Source organism: Artibeus jamaicensis, unplaced genomic scaffold (assembly GCF_021234435.1).
Source record: "Artibeus jamaicensis isolate MK-2021 breed Jamaican fruit bat unplaced genomic scaffold, CSHL_Jam_final contig_519, whole genome shotgun sequence".
Classification (NCBI taxonomy): domain Eukaryota; kingdom Metazoa; phylum Chordata; class Mammalia; order Chiroptera; family Phyllostomidae; genus Artibeus; species Artibeus jamaicensis.
This window is the reverse complement of record NW_026521871.1, coordinates 44,586,636-44,606,236: the sequence shown is the minus strand read 5'-3', so window position 1 is coordinate 44,606,236 and position 19,601 is coordinate 44,586,636. Positions and strand designations below refer to the sequence as shown.

Here is a 19,601-nt window from a genome sequence, read left to right as displayed (position 1 = left end):
AATGAAAGAAATTTGATAGAATTTTCTTTGGAGTTTATTGTTGCTGCTCTTGAGATTTTGTTTTCTCAATTTGAGAGCATTTGGGGGTTGTTTTCACTATCTTTTAGGTCACTTCAAATCGTTTTTAAAAGGAGGAGAAACATACACAAAGACAGATAAATATTTAAGGCAAACCTATTATTAGGACAGACTATGAGTGTTCTGGTATCGATCAAGTGATGGCAACTAAGTCTTCTTTATTACAAATTTTAAAATTTCTACAAGAAGATGAAAGGGGTCATAATCCACAGAACAAAGACAATTCTAAAAAGCACTATTTCTAAAAATAAGTCATTGGAAAGAAAACATTAAACCTTAATGCATGTGTCTACTCGCAGGAAGTGTGACTCCCTGGTTTCCATTCACTGTGCAGGAGAATGGCCTCCAACACTCAAGTTTATCAATGGGTCAAAGAAAATGGAGAACACTTTTATTTAAAAGTAAAAGTATAAATTTTGTCTAGAATTGTTTGTCAGCCCATTTGACAGTCATCCGGAAGAAGACTGTCCTGTACCAGGAGAAGCGCAATGGAATTCACACCATTGCCTAGATTACCTCCCATGCCTAGGTCACACCAGTCTTCCTCGTAACCGCGAGGTGCACGTGCACCATCCCACGCCCGCAGATGGCACAGCCCCTGCCCCGGCAGCTAGCCCGTCTGTTACAACAGGTGTGACTTCTACGGGCTTCAAGTCTTTCATGGGGCTGCTGATACCAGTTGCCACACTTACCAACAACAGAATGTTAACAGCTGACTTTATGAAAACTGCATTTTTCTGTCCAGCTGTTTAAGAACAGAAGACTATCTTTTCTAAATGTCCTAAGAGTTAAAACGGGGATAAGGTCTTATAGGTTCCCAAGTATCTTTTGCTTTCCATGCAACAGGGGGGAGGGCTGGTGATGGGGGGGTGTAGGGCATGGGTTTGAAACGATACCCAGGCAGCACTCACCCCCTTATTGGCAGCAATGCAGCATTCGGCCAGCCGAAGCCAGAGGCGGGGATTGGCATGATAAACCTGAACAGCTTCGATGAGGCACTCGAAGGCAGCAAGAGGCCTTCCGATGTGAAGCAGCTGAATGCCACAGTTGTAGAGCAACTCGTACCTCTTATTGGTTAGCAGCGTGCACATGGGTCTTCCTGAGAACTTTTTGCCTAGTGACAAAAATTAGATGAGAAGACATCATCAGATTTAAATGTTACACTGAAAACATCTATTCCATTGAGTACTTAAACACTACTGTTTAATGCCAATGACCCCGATGTGACGTGTCATAGCTCTCCCCAGTGATTATCTCCAGCCCTAACCAGCCCCCTAAATATTCTTGTCATCTCAGTTGTCTGCGCTGCCAACAAATGAGAAACTTCTCAGGTAACAATGTTCCAGGAAGGCAAAGAGAAGAGACAGGACCCACTTGCTACGTTTTAAAGTCTGTAAGTAGCCCTGGCTGGTGTGGCTCAGTGGACCGAGCGCCAGCCTGTGAACCGGAGGGCTGCTGGTCTGATTCCCAGTCAGGGCACATGCCTGGGTTGCAGGCCAGGTCCCCAGTGGGGGGCATGAGAGAGGCAACCACACATTAATGTTTCTCTCCCTCTCTTTCCCACTTGCCCTCTATCTAAAAATAAATAATCTTAAACAAAAATATTCAAAGTTTCACAATCCATAATAAAATAAGATTACTGGTGACTTTAGATACATTTTTTTTAATCAATTAATAGTTTTAATGAATGTTTTACAAAGCTAAATAACTGTTTTGATTTTAAGCATTTCAAATCAAGGATCTATATAATATGAACATTGAAGGAATACATTTCAAAAATTGCTTAAAGATTCCCAGTCAGGGCACATGCCTAGGTTGCAGACGGGTTCCCTGTGGGCCACTTCCCAGCAGGGGATGCATGAAAGGCAACCATACATTGATGTTTCCCTCCTTCTCTCCTTCCCTTCCCCTCTAAAGATAAACAAATAAAATATTTTTTAAAAAATTGCTTAAAGATTGCTAGGTGGTGCCATTAGTGAGACCTGAGAAGACACTCTAACAACACTAAGTCTGGCACAGTCAAGAAATCTTAACAAAATACTTGGTTTTCAACATTACCATATGAGATTATTCATTTTCAAATCCATGAAAAAGTGAATTTAAATGTCTTTGATAATTACTCTTAACCCCCTGCTATGTATTCGAAGTAGCAACATCTACTAAAAATTCCCAAACCTGTTGGACAGGCTCCGAGTTAACTGTAAATGCACAGGGCCTGCATTTTGACCAGACGAATGCCCCTTTCTTTAAGACTTTATTTATACATTTCTGGGGGCGGGGGGGAGGGAGAAAGAAGGAAAGAAGCATCGATGTGTGAGAGAGACATCAATCGGCTGCCTCCTGCACACATCAGTGCCTGAAACTGCAAGCCAGGCCCGGGCCCTGACTGGGAATTGAACTGGCCATCTTTTGGTTCACAGGCCGGTGCTCAACCCACTGAGCCCCACCAGCTGGGTGAGATGCTTGCTCTTTAAATTACACTTTTCTCAAGCAGTAGTAGAACATAAGCTGTCCCCAGCAGAGGGCATACCTGGGTCGGTGCTGCCAGCACTGAGCTGTGCACAGACATTGTCATTCTCCTGGAGAGCTTTTTTAAAGTAGAAAATCCCCAGATTGTGCTTGCTCATGGCAAAGTGGATGCAACCAAGATTATTCCAGAACATACATCGCAAGCATTCACCTACGAAAAACACAAATACATTTGTCCACAAATTTCACTGTTGATGCGTATCGCGTAAGAACCAGGCTTACCCAACGCAAGTTAACTCTATGCAACTTCACACAGTCCCTGCAGAACAGTTTACAAGGAAGGCATCTGAAATTTAGAGAATATCTGAAAATCTGGTAAACTCCCTTTCAAAATCTCTCTTATTAAAGGTGACAAGTCAAAACTGCATAGTGATTTAATTAGCCTGTTTAGTTTTTCCTAATTTTTAATTATTATAGGCAACAGATACAAAAAATGCAAAAAAAAAAACCAAAATATTTATTGGTAAATTAACATATATGTATTATATCCACAAGGCAAAATACTATGCAGAAACTGGAAAGAATGAAGCGAGTATATATGGAAACAGTCAAAACATATTAAATGAGTACATAAAGCACGTCCTAGATTTGCCCGTTAAACTGCAACCACCACCGTTGTTTTGGTTCACACTTTAAACATCGCAGGGGCTGAGCATCTATTTTCTCCTGTTGGCATTTGTGTTTCTTGCCCTGAACACTGCCTCTTCCTGTTTTTGACCTGTTTTTTAAATTTGGTTACAGATGTTTTTCTGTTGGTTACCTGTTATAGAAACCTTCTGTGCATCTGTTTCCAATATTCCCCCTACTGCCAGTTTATCATCTGTCTTGTGACTTAGTCCAGTGTATGTGTGTTTATGCTTTTAATCATAAAAAGTTTTTATATTTTTATGTGGTCAGATTTAATAATCTTTTGTAACTACTATGGTTCTTGGATTTTGCATAATGTTTAATCAAGGTTCCTCCACCACAAAATTAATATATTCATCCAAGTTTCCTTGTATTGCTTTGATGATTTTGTTTTCACATTTTAATCCTTCATCTCTCTGGATTTTATTTTTGTGCAATTAATAGAAGCAATCCAAGCTTTAGTTTCCTTTTTCTAAATGGCCTCCCAATCTTTCTAAAGCTATTTACTGACAGCCCACCTTTCCTCAGTGATATAAAATGCCTGACTAGATTGGTGAAATTAACAATCAGGATATTCGATGCTTAGAACTAAAAACTAAAGGTTAGTTTTTGAAATGGTTTAAAATTAGGGGACTTCCAGACAAGTTAGTAGCATAAACAGTCAGGCCTTGCTTCCTCCCACAACCACATCAAAATCACAACTAAAATATAGAACCATCACTCAGAACTGTCAGAAATTGCACTGAATGGAAGTCTGACAATTACAGAATTAGAGAAACCACATCCATGCAGACTGGTAAGAGGGGCGTGGATGCAGAACAGGCTGGTCCCTCGCCCACATGTGATGGATTAAAATTAGGGAAGGAGTCAAAACCCACACCAGGCCCCCCCAGCCCCAGGTTCCAGTGCCAGGAAGATAAGTCCTCACAACTTCTGGCTGCAAAAACCAGTGGGGATTGAGTCAGGGAAAGAAAATGCTGGAGCCCCAAGCAGTTCCTCTGAACTCACACACAGACTCACCTACACAGACTCCCTCCCTCTGAGCTCCAGCACAGGGGCAGCAGCTTGAAAGGCACCAGTGGCACACAGGGAAGAACTGAAGTGTCTGGCCTCAAGACGAGCAGAGGCCATTGTCCCTTTTCTAAACCCTTCCCACACAAAGCCAGCAAGCTGGTGCCACATCTGAGACTCCATCAACTTGGCTGACACTGTTTGCTCTGCCCTGGAGATCTGGAGAGCTGCCCCACCCAAACTGCTTTTCCATAGGAATAGCTGGTGGTAGCTTATGCTTCACTAAATCCTCTCAAACAAACAACAGCCTGCCTCAGTGAGCCTCAGGCCCAGCACTAGCAGCAGCCAGCCTAGACTCACAGCTTGGCTTCACCAGGGAATCACCAAGTCCAGCACAAGTAGCAGCCATCTCATATTGCTTTATAGCTCAGGCAGGGTGGCCAGGGCAAAACACAGGTGGGGGCTGACCCTGGCCTGCACCACCTGGGAAACCCCAGGGTCTGCACACCCAGTGGGCAGCTGGAGACCATGTCAGAACATCACCACCGTGACCCTGCACAGCTGATACTCCAAAGAGGGTAGAGGGTGGTGGTCAGTGGTCATCACAGGCAGTCCTCACAGCTGACTGGCCTGGGTAAATCCCTCCCATTGATCTGCCAACAGCAACCAAGGTTCAACTACACGAGTGAGTGACATGGGACTTAAGAGTTGGAAAATTTTAGTTTAAGTACTAGCTAATAAGCATAGTAATCAATGCATGTAAAAGCTTTTCTTCCAGGAACTCAAGGTATGACCAACCCTGACTCCAGGAGACTGTAAGTAGTTCCACCTTTGTTCCACCTTTGTTCCTCATTACTTTGGACTGCAAGTAATTCAAGATGATACTGGAGACCACTGTACTCCAGGGTGAGATGACCACTGCCCAGGACACAGCTGGAGACCACTGCCTGGGGCACAGCTTAAGACCTCTGTCCAGGGTGAGAGGCTGAAGTTGTTTCTTTTTTAATCCAATTAACATTCACCTGAATTCCAAATTCCTTACCTACACTTCGTTCTCCTCATTAAAAAGGCCAATTTAAGATGGTCTGTTTGGGTATGAACCCACCATCTTCTCAGATTGCTGGCCATATGAATAAAGCTCCCATAAAGATTCAATCCCTGTCTCTGCTTATTGAATTTGGTAGTGATACGCAGCCTGAACTCCAGTGTCTTCTCCAGTTTCAGAAGGTGTACTCAGTCCACGTGAAGGGTACACCTCCAGTACCCAGCTTTGTAATAGGGGAGGCTGTGACACTGGACCTTACGGAATGTCTACTACTTTAGGCCACGCCACCAAGACAAGGAGTCAAAGCAGCTCTGCCTAATACTTAGAAACAAACATAGGCAGGCTGCCAAAATGAGGAGACAAAGAAACATGGCCCAAATGAAAGAACACATCAAGACTCTGGAAAAAGAGCTAAACAAAAGGGAGATAAGGAATCTATCAGATGCAGAGTTCTACCACTGGTTATAAGGATGCTCAAGGAACTTGGTGAGGATCTCAACAGAATAAAAAAGACCCAGTCAGAAACAAATGATATACTAATTGAAATAAAGAACAATTTATAGGTAAACAACAGTAGAGTGGATGAAGCCAAGAATCAACTCCATGACTTAGAACATAAGGGAAACAAACAAACAAAAAAAACCCAACCAATCAAAACAAGAAGAAAAAATGAATCCTCCAAAATGAGGATAGTATAAGCAGCCTCTGGGATAATATCAAGTGACCCAGAGGTCACTTGCATCACTGGGGTGCCAGAATGAGAAAAGAGCAAGAAATTGAAAATCTATTTATAAGAATAATAAAAAACTTCCCTATTGGTGAAGGAAATAGACAATATGGTGAAGGAAATAGACAAGCAAGTCCAGGAAGCACAGAGTCCCAAACAACATAGATACAAAGAGACCCACCCCAAGAGACATCATAATTAAAATGCCAAGGGTTAAAAATAAAGAGAGAATCTTAAAAGCAGCAAAAGAAATTAGTTACCTGCAGGGAAGTACCCATAAGACTGTCAGCTGACTTCTCAGAAGAAACTTTGCAGGCTAGAGGTGATTGGCAAGAAATATTCAAAGTCATGAAAAGTAGGGAGCTACAGCCAAGACTGCTGTACTCAGCAAAGCTATCATTTGGAATCAAAGGGGTAGATAAAAACTAAGGGAGTTCATCATCACCAAACCATTATTATATGAAATGTAAAAGGGACTTATTTAAGAAAAAGAAGATCAAAACTATGAATAAAATGGCAATAAATACATATCTATCAACAATCTAAAAATTGTTGATACTAAATTTGAAACTATAAAAATCAAACTAAGCAAACAAGAACAGCGACAGGATCATGGATATGGAGAGCATCTTGATGGGTGCCAGATGGGAGAAGGTTAGGGAGAATGGGTGAAGAGGTGAGAGGATTAATCAGTGCGAATAGGTAGTTACAGAATAGCCACGGGATGTAAAGTATAGGAAGTGGAGTAGCCGAAGGACTTATATGCATGACCCAAGGACATGATCAATGGTGGGGAATTGCCTGAGGGGGTGGGGGTTGCTGGTGGAAGGAGACAAAGGGGGAAAATATCAGGACAACTGTAATAGCATAATCAATAAAATATAATACAAATAAAAATAAATATAATTAAGCAATGGTTATATATAAAAAAGAGAAAAACGGCTTAGGAAAAAAAGGACACACACTAAAATGTTTAAAGGAGACTGCTTCTGGGTAGTGGTATTGTCAACATTTTTATATATGGGAAGTAAATTAAAATGTTCAAATTAATAATTATGAAAAAACAAATATGTAAAACATACAAGTATTATATAAAAATCTTTCCATTAAATTATGGTAACTGTTTCCTTGGCTGGTGTGGCTCAGTGGGCTGAGCGTTGTTCTGTGAACTGAAGGGCTGCCAGTTCAATTCCTGGTCAGGGTGCCTGCCTAGGTTGCAGGCCGGGCTCCGGGTTGGGGGCGTGCAGGAGGCAACCGATTGATGTTTCTCTTGCACATCAATGTTCCCCTCCCTTCCCAACTCCCCAAAAGAAATAAGCATAATTTTAAAAAGTTGTGGTAACCGTCGACCAGTCAGTCAACAACATGCCCCAATCCCAACTCCGTCTTAGAGACTACTGGCACCTACTTTGAACACTGTGTCAAGACCATCCTAAGCAAAGTTTCCCCAAAGCATATTACCTGGTTTCTCTGAGAGATCATTTCATTAATTGAGTGTTAATGGGCCCTGGGGGAGAGCCATGACAATAAAAATATCAAAAATTAAGATTTAACAGACTTAGACATGGGTTCTCAGAACAAATGGATCTCCAAGAGAATTACGATGGGACAGACTGCCTTTCTCCATCCTCTGTGACCCCAATGAACTGGAGGAGGAGATGGGAGACGGTGTAAGTATTTAGTTTGCATGTATGTTTTATGCCTATATATAGCATAGAATTGTCGAAAAAATGTATTCATCCTTTGTATTTTTTTTTAAAGATGTTATTTATTTATTCGCAGAGAGAGGAGAAGAGAGGGAGAGAGAGAGGGAGAGAAACATCAGTGTGAGAGAGAAACATCAGCTGGCTGCCTCTCACACACGCTCCCAACCAGGGACCGAACCCGTGACCCAGGCATGTGCCCTGACTGGGCATGGAACCAGCGACTGAACTGGCGCTCAATCCACTGAGCCACACTAGCCAGGGCCATCCTTTGTATTTTAAACTTGGCACAAAACCTTTTCAACAGTTTAACCTCATTCTTTGTTTTTAAAGATTTTATTTATTTATATTTTAGAAAGAGGAGAGGAGAGGGAAAAAGAGAGGGAGAGAAATATCAATGTGAGAGCGAAACATCACTTGGCTGCCTCTCACACGCGCCCCAACCAAGGACCAAACCTGCAACCCAGGCGTGTGCCCTGATCAGGAATTGAACCAGTGACCTTTGGCTCTGTGGATGATGCCAGGCCGGCAGAGCACACTGATCAGGGCTAACCTCATCTTGAATGAACTGATTTTCCTCCTTCCTCCTCATAAAACAGGAATGACATGAAATTGACAGCAACACATTTTACCATTAATATCAAGCAATCTGTTAAAACTTTCTAGGTAGAGGCAAGAATAGATAACAGTAATTATCTTAACTTTTTAAAAAATATATTTTATTGATTATGCCATTACAGTTTTATTTCTCCCCTTCATTCCCCTGCACCCCACAGACCCCTCCCCCAATATTCCCCCCTTTACTTTATGACCACGTGCTTCAAGTTCTTTAGATTCTTAACTTTATAGAAATATTTTTGTTACAGTCACTTATGCAAAGAAATCATATTTTTCACTGCCTTTATGGGAGAACAGGAAAAAGTAAAAACATTATAATCCCATTTCCTTAAAAGGTCTTACTTCACAAAAAAAAAGACCAAGGACCTCATTTCCTGGACATAATTTCTAAGCTGCTATATAGAAACAGATGAAAGAAAGAACAAGTAGAATAAAAGTAGAAGTGAAAGCAGTGAGGTGTCTTCGTAAATGTCCAAGAGTTTTTTGCAGCAGATAGAATAAAACATGTGCGTTTAAAAGATTAGCAAAACTCATTCTGAAGAGCAGTCTGGCAGGGGGTGGGAGGCAGCAACAAAGTGCGGAAAAGCAACAAAGTGCGGAAAAGCAACAAAGTATGAAAAAGCCAGAAAGAAAGTAAAAAACTTCAGTTTTCTTTTACCTGTTTTCATGAATCCTGGATGTTCAGCGATGTTTGAACTATTTAATAGCTTCACAGCTTTCCGGTAATTGCCTCTTAGGTACTCAAAATTGCTTTTAAGAAACAGAGAAGGTGCAGACTGCAAAGAAAATATAAGTTACAATTTGTTTTTAGACCCAGTGAGATCACAGCCACACTGTTGTGCCCGCATGTGTTCAAGGGCATAAATGAAGCAGTTAAGTCACGGTCACAGACACCAGTCTCTCCTCCCGAAGTGCTCCCTCCTCAGGTATAACTTACTCTGCACTGCAGTGATTTATTTAACTTTTGTTTCTTCCCTATGACTAAGGTATCCTTTAAGGCAGGGATCATGGGTTTGTTTGTTTGTTTTTTAAATCTAAAAACAGCTTTTGTGATGACTGGCTGGCTACTTACAGTGTAATTCCCCTCTTAGGTTGAGGCTACAGCTGTTCTCAAAAATCACTTGGGTGATTTCACTAGCCACCGGCCCAGTGGCTAATTTGTATCCTGCTTGAGATTTTTCTAAGATCAATTTTCCTGAACTATTCCTACTACAAACCATATCTCCTCATGATTCCATAATTTTTTAAAAATATTCTCACCCGAGGATACATGTTATTTATTATAGAGGGAGGGAAAGGGAGAAAGAGAAATGTACATGTGGGAGAGAAACACTGGTTGGTAGTCTCCCACGTGCTCCCTGACCAGGCACTGAACCCACAACCTACGTATGTGCCTTGACTGGGAATCGAACCCGCAGCATTTTGGTGTACAGGACAATGCTCCAACCAGTTGAGACACCTGGCCAGGGCATGATTTCATACTTTTAATTAACGGTTATTCTAAAAGCATCCAGATTGTTTTCAATTCTGTCCCTTTCACCACTGTCTTAAAAATTATTTTTCAGTGGTGTTTGGGGTGAAGGGGGTGGAAGGAAGGAGTAATTATTGTATCTGAAATACTCTAGCACAGGTCAAGTCGAAGGCACTGTCAAGCCTTTAAAGATCATTCGGAAGGGCCGGGTTTGGGCTACAACTTGACTGTTAATCTTTCATAAATGTTTTCAATATAACCTAAAAAAAACCCTAGTGTCTAATAAAAATGCGTATAAGTGAATTGTGATAAACCACTCACAGAATACTGGGTAGTTATTTAAAATGGCTTGAAAGGCTCTATGCGGAGGGGAAATGCTTGTTATAATTTTGAGTGAGAAACACATTACATTAAACGGTAGCAGATACAGTATGACCACTACTTCACAATCTCTACCATGGCTTATACCTGGCCGTGTAATCTGCTACAACAGACTAAGATAAATGACTTAAACTGACAAATACAGACTGTCTGAATAAAAACACTTTAGAACATGAAGGCCAACAACTGAAATAAAAAGTCGAGAAAAAACTCACATTCCCAGCTGTGTTCATGACGGACTTGATCTCCCGTTTGCAAGCTTTCAGAGACTTCATTTGGATGTGCGCTCTAACCTTGTACTGCCAGAGGGAGAGTGGTGGTGTGTGAGAACCGGGGGGCCTCACACAGCCCGAAGGGGCCCTCCTTTCTCGTTAAGGAAATTAAACCCAGTTTGCTCACAACACAGTTAAACCAGTTACTTGAAAAAGCAAGTTCAAATTGATCTTAAATCTATTTTTACTGTACTCTCAGAATATACTCTAAGAAACTGAAAACATGGTAGAATAAAATTTATACAGAAGTTCCAAGCAAAAATCCTATCCATTCTTATCTGTACGTGGCTAATGAGTAGTGAATTTTAAAACTCCACAAACTGATTTTATCACCTAATACATTCCCAGACCATGTTTCTCAATCTTCTATAGAGTAAATAAAAGAAATGATACTGCATTATCTATCTATCATCTAGCAAAATATATTTAGAAGGATTAGATGTGCTTCTAAACTTCAAATACTTCAATACTTCAAAGCCAAATAAATATACATGCCTTAAATGACTTTCTGCCTTCAATGATCTACAGCATTCTTCATCATTTGGTAAGTACAAGATACATAACCTCTCTTAAAATTTATGTCACCTGGTGTATCTTTGACTTTGCAGCTTCTATCAGAGCTCCACTTTCAGCTTTATGATTAGATCCATCTTTGTTGGTGTTATTACCTGTCTGTAGAGGGTGAAACAAAGTGAACCAAAGTTAAATATATTTTGACCATAAATAAAACTACTGATTTCTAAGTGAGTTAATCAGAATCACCTAGAGAGCATTTTTCTTTAATATAAGAGAAAATTAGAACTACATTTTATTTTTCTAATTTCTTTCTTTCTTTTTTTTTTTTTTTTTTTTAGATTTTATTTATTTATCTTTAGAGGGGAAGGGGGGAAGGAGAGAGGGAGAGAAGCATCAATGTTTGGTTGCCTTCGGGCATCCCCTGCTGGGAACTGGCCTGCAGGGAACCGGCCTGCAACCCAGGCATGTGCCCTGACTGGGAATCGAACCGCGATTGTATGGTTCGCAGGCCCGCACTCAATCCACTGAGCTACACCAGCCAGGGCTCTTTTTTTTTTTTTTAAGGGGAACAAGGGAGAAACATCAGTGTATGGTTGCCTCTCATGTGTCCCCTACTGGGGACCTGGCCCACAACCCAGGCATGTGCCCTGACTAGGAATCGAACTGGCGACCCTTTGCTTCACAGGTCTGTGCTCAACCCACTGAGCTACACCAGCCAGGCCTTGAGTTTTTTAATTGTATTTTTTTCCCCATTACTCTTCAGTCTCCTTATACTCTCTACCCCCACCACACTGTTGCCCGTGTCCATGAGTCCTTTCCCCTTCTTGCTGAGTCCCTCCACTCCCTCACCTCCCACCCCACCCTGTCCCACCCTTAGCGGTCATCCCGCTCTCTATCTCTGAGTCTGTCTCTATTTTGCTTGTCAGTTCAGTTCATTCATTAGACTCCACATATAAGTGAAATCGCACGTAGAGAGCATTTTCAGAATTGAGAATGCCTGGTCCCAGGCCCCGAGACGCAGGTTCAATACCGTGGAGGGGGCGTCAGGAAACTCTGCCTGTGAGAAGCTCACGAGCACCATCACAGACTAGGTTTAAACTCATGGATGTTACTCAGGCAGCACTCGGATCACCTCTCTAAACCCCAGAAGTGATCACATCATTCCCCTCTTAAAAACTTTCTCTGGCACAACACTGCCAACACCATGCTCTAAATTCCGAGTAAAATATTCAAAACCGCTGACAGCAGGACCCCTATTTGAGTTGCCAAGGCCCTCTCCTGCTGACCCCCGGCACCTCTCTCAGGCACTGCCACCCCTGTCAGAGTTCCTCCAGCACACGCTGTCCCCCTCTGTGTGTTTTCTCTGCCGATTGGCTCTCCTACTCCATCCTTCCTGTCCTGATTTGTGGAACTATCGCATCTGTAAAGAGGCCCCAATCAAACGTCCAAATTTCTCTGCAACATTCCCTAACCTCCTTCCTCCCACCCAGTCCCTGAACAACTTTGCTCGGCACTTTGTGTTCCTTGAAAAGCAAGAACTGCAAGGTTTTCATCGTTGTCACTTTAGTACAGAGCAGAGCACACAAGCATCTGTTGAACTGAATTATACTTCACCAAGTACTACAAATACTAAATATGAAAATGAAATACTTTACTACTGTTTATGAATAATGTTAAGATCATTTAACTGAACTCTTATACATACATTTGTTAAATCGAAAAAAAAAAAAAATGCCCTGGCTGGTGTGGCTCAGGGGACAGCAGCATGCCAGCTGGTGGATCAAAAGGTTGCCGGTTCGATTCCCAGTCAGGGCACATGCCTGGGTTGCAGGCCAGGTCCCCAGTGGGGGACACATGGGAGGCAGCCACTCACTGATGTTTCTCTCCCACACTTTCTCCTTCCCGTCCCCTCTCTCTAAAATAAATAAATAAATAAACAAACAAACAAATAAATAGATAGAAAAGAACTAGAAGCACAGGCAAACTGAAAACCATGAGAACTAAAATGCACTCCTGACTCATAATATGGGCTAAGTCTCTTATCAGAACACGATTAAACCTGATCATCATAAACATGTGACCTTTCAAAAATTTCATAATGATGAAATTTTCCCTGGTGAAAGCTACCCTGTTTATCCAAATTATGAAATTTCATTGTCTTAATTCCAACCCTTACGTTTTGTAAAACTAACATCCACATATGAAAAGATGCTAACATAGATCTGTAGTCATTAGGGACATCAAAACTATTATGAGATCCCAATTCACACCCACTGATGTCCCAAATTTTTTTCTGAAGAGATGGTAGCAGGGTCTGGCACGAATGCAGAGAAACTGGAACTCTCATTAAGTTGCTGGTAGGAATGTAAACTAGTGCGGCGATTTTGAAAGTCTGGCAGTTCCTCCTAAAATTAAACATCACCAGTTACCAGTTGGTGGAAGGAGATTTGACTGTGGGGCGTGAACACAATGCAGTATGTGGATGATAGACTTGGACATTTCAAACCTATTATATGTAATTTTATTAACCAACGTCACCCCAATACATTTAATAAAGTTTAAAAAATAAAGCAAAAAAGTTATATGATGGAGCAATTCCACTCTTAATTATATATCTAAAAAAACTTAAAATATATGCCCACACAAAAAATTGTGTATAAATGTTCATAGCAGCAGTATTTATGAATAGCAAAACAGCTCAAATGCCCATCACCCACTGATGAATGAATAAAAAAAGTGGAATATAGAAATAATGGAATAATATTTAGCCATAAAAAGGAATGAAATACATGGAAAAGGAGAAAAGTGCGTGCTGTGGTACGTAAAGCTTGGAAATACTGTAAGTGAAAGAGGCCGCCCACAGAGGCCACAGACTGCACGACTCCATTTACACGACATGCCCACAGCGGGCAAACCCGCGGAGGCAGACGGCGGGTTGGCGGATGCCTGGGGCTGCAGAAGGGGCTGCAGAAGGGGCGGCAGGCGATGACCACTAACAAACTCGGGGTTTACTTGGGGGGTATGACAATGCTCTGGAACATGGATCGTGGTGATGGCTGGACCACTCAGCAAGGACAGTAAAACCACTGAACCGTATGCTGTAAAACAGTACATTTTGTGTACGTGAATTATACTTCCTCCCTCCATTTCTTGCTACTCATCGAATCTTTATTCCATCTGTCTCTACCTAGTTTATGAGCCTCCTCAGGGCAGAAATACAAATTTTTGGATTTTCATTAAAAATATTTTTAATTGAGGTACAACTGATATACAACATTGTATAGTTTCAGGTATACAACATAATAATTTGGTATTTGTGTATGTCGCAAAATGAATACATCTAGTTAACTTCCATCACCACACAACACAGTCACAAAATTTTTTTTCTTGTGATGAGGACTTTTAAAATCTACTCTCTAAGCAACTTTCAAATATTCAATACTAAAGTCTCCATCTGTACAGTGAGTTTTATTTCAATAAATTGCAGTTATTTAATAACTAAATATTAATTATTATTCACATTTTAGTCTACTCACCTCATTCTTTCCATTTTTGTTATTATTACCCTGTGAAATCATTTTTTCTAGGACAGCAAGAAGATGCAAAGCTTTCTCAGCTTGGTAAGTTAATATATACAGGTCCACAAGTAAAAAACACACCGCTTGAGCAAATTTTTCCTCTGGGGGGAAACAATAAAACAGGGAAAGAAAAGTTACAATCCAAAGTGAAGCAAACATCTCAGAGCAGTCCTCCCTCCCGCTCCCCCATGAAGCAGCTCGGGACTGAAGCCTAAGTCTTTACTGAAATGAATGTTTATCACCTGGAGCCAAGAATGGAAACAACTCCCAAGGCCAACAGCCATTCTGTTAGGCATCTAGAGGCCTCCCCTTTCAGGGATTCTACTGACAAAACACCCACCAAACACCAGCACATGAAATGAGGAGTATTACTGATCCTTTACATGGAAGGATATCTTAATTCCAGTAGCTGCCTGGCTACTCACTAGATGTGTGGCTTTTACACATCACTGAACTAACTTTGAGACCTCAGCCGGCTGACCTGTAAAATGGGGAGAACACTTTATCTGCTGGAAGGCAGGGGGCTGGACCATGTGATCTCTTGAGGTTCCTTCTAACTCTAAAAAGGTCTATGACTTGAGGAAACACATTTTTCCCCAACATACAGAGAGGGGGGAAAAGAAATAACTTGGTTGCAGACACAAAAGCAGCAAGCTGAAGATTGGGGGACATCAGGTAATCGCAACAGCCAAGAGAAAACCACAGAGAGAGGGACATCATAGGAAAAAGAGCCCAAGGAAGAGAGGAAAGGGTAACCTGGTATGACATGACACTATTTCCTTTCCTTTCAAAAAGACAAAAGGAAAAATAAGGAGGAAAAGGAGGCTGCTATACCCAAAATTTCAAAAGCCCTTAAGAGCCTCTTAACAAGTCCTCCTGATTCCACTCTTGTTCTTACACACTAGCGTGAGTGGAATCCATTTAAAACTGAAATCAAGGCAGTTGATAAGCAAAGGTCGCACGCACCCCCTGCCCCTGGCTGCTTCTGAGCTAATATCCTATCATGTCCCAACCTCACCCCACGCACAATGGTGTTCCTGGGGTTCCTCCCACTCACCGGCCTCAAGGTCACCTCTGCAGATACTGTTACCTCTGCTGGAATGCTTCTCCTCTAAAGAGCAGTATGGCTCACCTCATCCCGTCCTTCAGGTCTCTTTTCAAATACTGTCTTACCTCAGGTCTTCCTTGATTACCTTATCTAAAAATAATATCCCCAGTCCATTTCTACCCTGTTACTTAATGTTTAGCTTTTCTTCACAGCATTCAGCGACCTCACCATGTATTTCTTGTGTTGCAGGGCCTCTCCCATTAGAATGGAAGCTTAATGAGGGTGAAGACCTTTTCTATGCCATTCACTGCATTGTCTCCAGGTCCCAGGACAGCGTCTGGCCCACCGCCTACACCCAATAAATATCAATTGAGGAATCCAAGTCATAAAGTTTAAAAAATAGTAATAATTTTCTTTTTTTAAAGATTGTATTTATTTATTTGAGAGAGATGGGGAAGGGAAAGAGAAAGAGAGGGAGTGAACCATCAGTGTGTGGCTGCCTCTAGCACACCGCATACTGGGGACCTGGCCTGCACCTCAGGCACGTGCCCTGACTGGGAATCAAATTGGCGATGCTTTGGTTTGCAGGCCTGCGCTCAACCCACTGAACTACACCAGCCAGGGCCTAAAAAATAACAATAATAATTTTCAAAGAAAAATCCATTTGGATACTAATTGGTAGGTTCTACTCAACCACAGCAGATTAAGAGGATTTCATGAACTGTTCTGGAAATTCTGAAAACCAGCTTTTTAAAAACACATCTGTGCCATCCTAGGAGTATAAATCTGACTTCTGGCTTTTTAGAAAAGAACCGGTGGCGCGTGACACAAGGCTTCACCCCTGCCGTCCCTCCTGGGCAGTCTGTCAGCCACCGTGCCCTCGGGACTGGGGCGAAGGAGAGAAGTGCCTTGAACATGCCTCCCTGGAGACAGGGAGCAGCCAGTCAACCAGCTGTCAGCATGAGGGGCTGTGACTGGCCCCAAAGCATCACAGAGGAGACATCGCACTCCACATTTCCTGTGCTGACCACATCAGCAGGCGGGTGTCTATACATCATGAATTTGTACCCGTGTTTTGAACTTAAAGTAACCATAGAGAAAATTGGAAAATAACCACGGAGAAAAGGACAAAAATGTGAATCACAGATGAAATCTGACCGCTCGTGGGTGGAAACCAACAGCCCTCTGACAACCATTTCCTGGGTCCAGCTTTGCTGCTTTGTTTGCTTCCTCTTTCTTCCTTTGTCCTTACTTTTGTTCCTCCTCTTCAGGCCAGTAGTTGTAAACTAGTTAAGGTAAGAAACCTAACACAGTTCTGTACTATCTACCCTACTTCAGTTAGGCAAGAGACAAAATGAATTACTATGCTGTCCCCTAACATTCAAAAAAACCCTACCTTGCCCTGGCTGGCGTGGCTCTGTGGACTGAGTACTGACCTGCAAACCAAAGGGGGTCGCTGGTTCAAAACCCAGTGACACCCAGTCTAGGGCACATGCCCGGGTTGCAGGCCAGGTCCCCGGTAGGGGGTGCACAAGAGGCAACCACACGCTGATGTTTCTCTCCCTCTCTAAAAACAAATAAAATCTTAAAAAAAAAAAAGAGGAAAACCGGACACAGTTCTTTTTCTTTCTTAATGACATGTAACAATCTCATGTAGGTTACCTGGGTACAAACACCAGAACCCTTTGCAAGTATGGGGAGCTAGGGAGATTACTGACTGGAAAGATAACATACCAAAAGGTTCTATAAACTGATAAAGCTTTTCACCAACTGATATGGCTTCTGTATACTGGCGCAAATGATAAAGAATGACTGCTTGATTGTAATACAACATGCTGTTTTCCACATCATCTAATCCATCCATTTCTTCAACAGCCGAGTGGACCTATGAAACAATCAACAGGGGTTATGCTCTAACAGCAGTAAGAAAATAAAGAGCATAAAGGAAAGAAATCTGTATGAATAAACAGGAACACAGGCCAACGTTTCTTACTCTGAGTTTTTCCACATTTGCAACAGGACCTCTAGATTTTAATTACTCTCACACACTAAAAATTATTTTACTCATAATTCAATTGTTTAGTAAAACACTTAAAAAATTTTTTTAAAGACTTTATCTTTGGAGGGGAGGGAGAAAGGGAGAGAAATATCAATGTGTGGTTGCCTCTTGTGCATCCCCTGCTGGGAACTGGCCTGCAACCCAGGCATGTGCCCTGACTGGGAATCAAACCACGATCCTTTGGTTCGCAGGCCCACGCTCAATCCACTGAGCTACACCAGCCAGGGCTGTTTAGTAAAACACTGATGGCACTTTTTTAAGCCCCTAGCACAAGGCGAGGTAGCTCTCTTCCTGTGAAGATGCCCTCAATGCTGAACTGCCGGCCTGGGTTCTGAGGCTCATGAGCTGCAAGAGGCTACGTGGGGGGGCGGGCAAGACTCCAAATGGCCTTTCCTGTGAGAATGTCACACAGTATGTACACAGGAGCTTGATTCCGTTTTGTGACAACTAAAGGAACATTTAAACATGGAAATAACAGCTAACTACCTATGTGCCAGGCCTGCTATGTCGACCTTCCCACAGAGGACTCCTCATTGGAGCCTCACCATGCTACAAGAACACAGACAACACCGTTTCTGTGTTATAAATGAGGAAACCGGCACAAAAAGCTAAACTAAACTACCTTGCCTGAGGCCATATGGCTAGGAAGTACATTTTCTGATTTTTCTATTATGTTCAGGTTTTGTTCCCTTAATAAACATGATGTTTTGAAGTAACAACATACACTTTGTCACACGCACAGGCTTTTGATGGCTTTACTAGAAAACCTAACATTAACATCTGATACCAAAAGAAAACAATCAAAACACTTTGCGTTTTAAAGCTAGACTATCTGTATACCCTCTTCTGCAAGGGGAAGCAATAGGCTTTTAAATTTCAAATAAATTTCGCAACTATTCTGTAATGTCATATAACACGTGAAACTGGAATTCTACCTAAATTAAAACTAATCTTTGTCATTATGAAGATTGTAATATATTACTGAGCAACACTAAGTAATTAATTCTAAGACACTGATATTTCCCTAAATTAAGAACTTTCACAGCCATGGACTTAATCTGGGTTTGGCCAATGGCCACGACCCAGGTTTCTTACACACATGGATTTGTAACCAGACCTGTGCAGACTTCAACCACCCACATGGAGAGCTCGACCGTGGGCTTCACGTGCTAACCATCGGTCCTAGGGGACTAATGGCACGTGCACTTCCATGAGTCTGGAGCTCTTTATAATCTTCACTTACTGAGCCAGTATCTACAAGTGACTAAAAATAGTCTCTTTAAATAGAGAAAACTCAAGTGGGGAGAGGGAGAGAGCTACAGAAGGATCACTTCTCAGCCGGAAAAAGGGGTTTGGGGTAAATTAAGGAGTTTTCGGTTCAGCAATGGCTGAATTTACAACATGAATAAGTTTGCCACATTTTCTGAGTCACCGAAAAAACCCAGTAATTACCTCAGCCAAAACAAAAGCTATTCATTAAGAGAGAGCAAATGTTAATGAAAGTGGAATAGGCTGAAAAGGTGTGTCACTATGCCCAGAACATGTGGCTCTGCACAGAATGACTTAGAGAAAGCCCGGAGACACACGTGCGATCGCTTCTGGGACACTCAAGAATGCTGGGAGGCACGAGGGGGGTTAGTAAATCAACTTTATGAAGAAAAAGGCTGGTGAAGCATTTCAAAAAAGCAGTTTTCTTGGCTTGAGTTTGGAGGAGCCTCTTATTCTAAAAAAGGTTTTAAGGATGAATTTGTGCTCAAAGACAAAGTAAACGTTTCCTGAAAGAATCTGTCTAAGGAGTCATAGGTCACGTGTACCAGATATTAACAAACATCATTTTCCCTTTGATTCTGGAGCTCCAGATAAAGTCAAGGTTAATAATACTAGTGTAATGACAAACTGTGATGACATATGGATTTATAAGGACCGAGGCAGTTGTAA

At 41.8% G+C, this 19,601-nt stretch overlaps 1 protein-coding gene across 3 annotated transcripts in view; it reads right to left on the bottom strand.

Annotated features, from left to right (window-relative positions):
- Positions 1–19,601, bottom strand: part of CNOT10 (CCR4-NOT transcription complex subunit 10) — a 62,762-nt gene that overhangs the window by 27,505 nt on the left and 15,656 nt on the right. For all 3 annotated transcript variants that reach the window (XM_053669350.1, XM_053669351.1, XM_053669352.1), the window contains 7 exons: positions 17,339–17,489; positions 14,515–14,657; positions 11,048–11,134; positions 10,406–10,489; positions 8,997–9,114; positions 2,609–2,758; positions 990–1,192 (listed from right to left, as the gene is read on the bottom strand). In XM_053669350.1, coding sequence (XP_053525325.1) covers positions 990–1,192; positions 2,609–2,758; positions 8,997–9,114; positions 10,406–10,489; positions 11,048–11,134; positions 14,515–14,657; positions 17,339–17,489 — 936 coding nt within the window. The remainder of the gene's footprint in view (positions 1–989; positions 1,193–2,608; positions 2,759–8,996; positions 9,115–10,405; positions 10,490–11,047; positions 11,135–14,514; positions 14,658–17,338; positions 17,490–19,601) is intronic.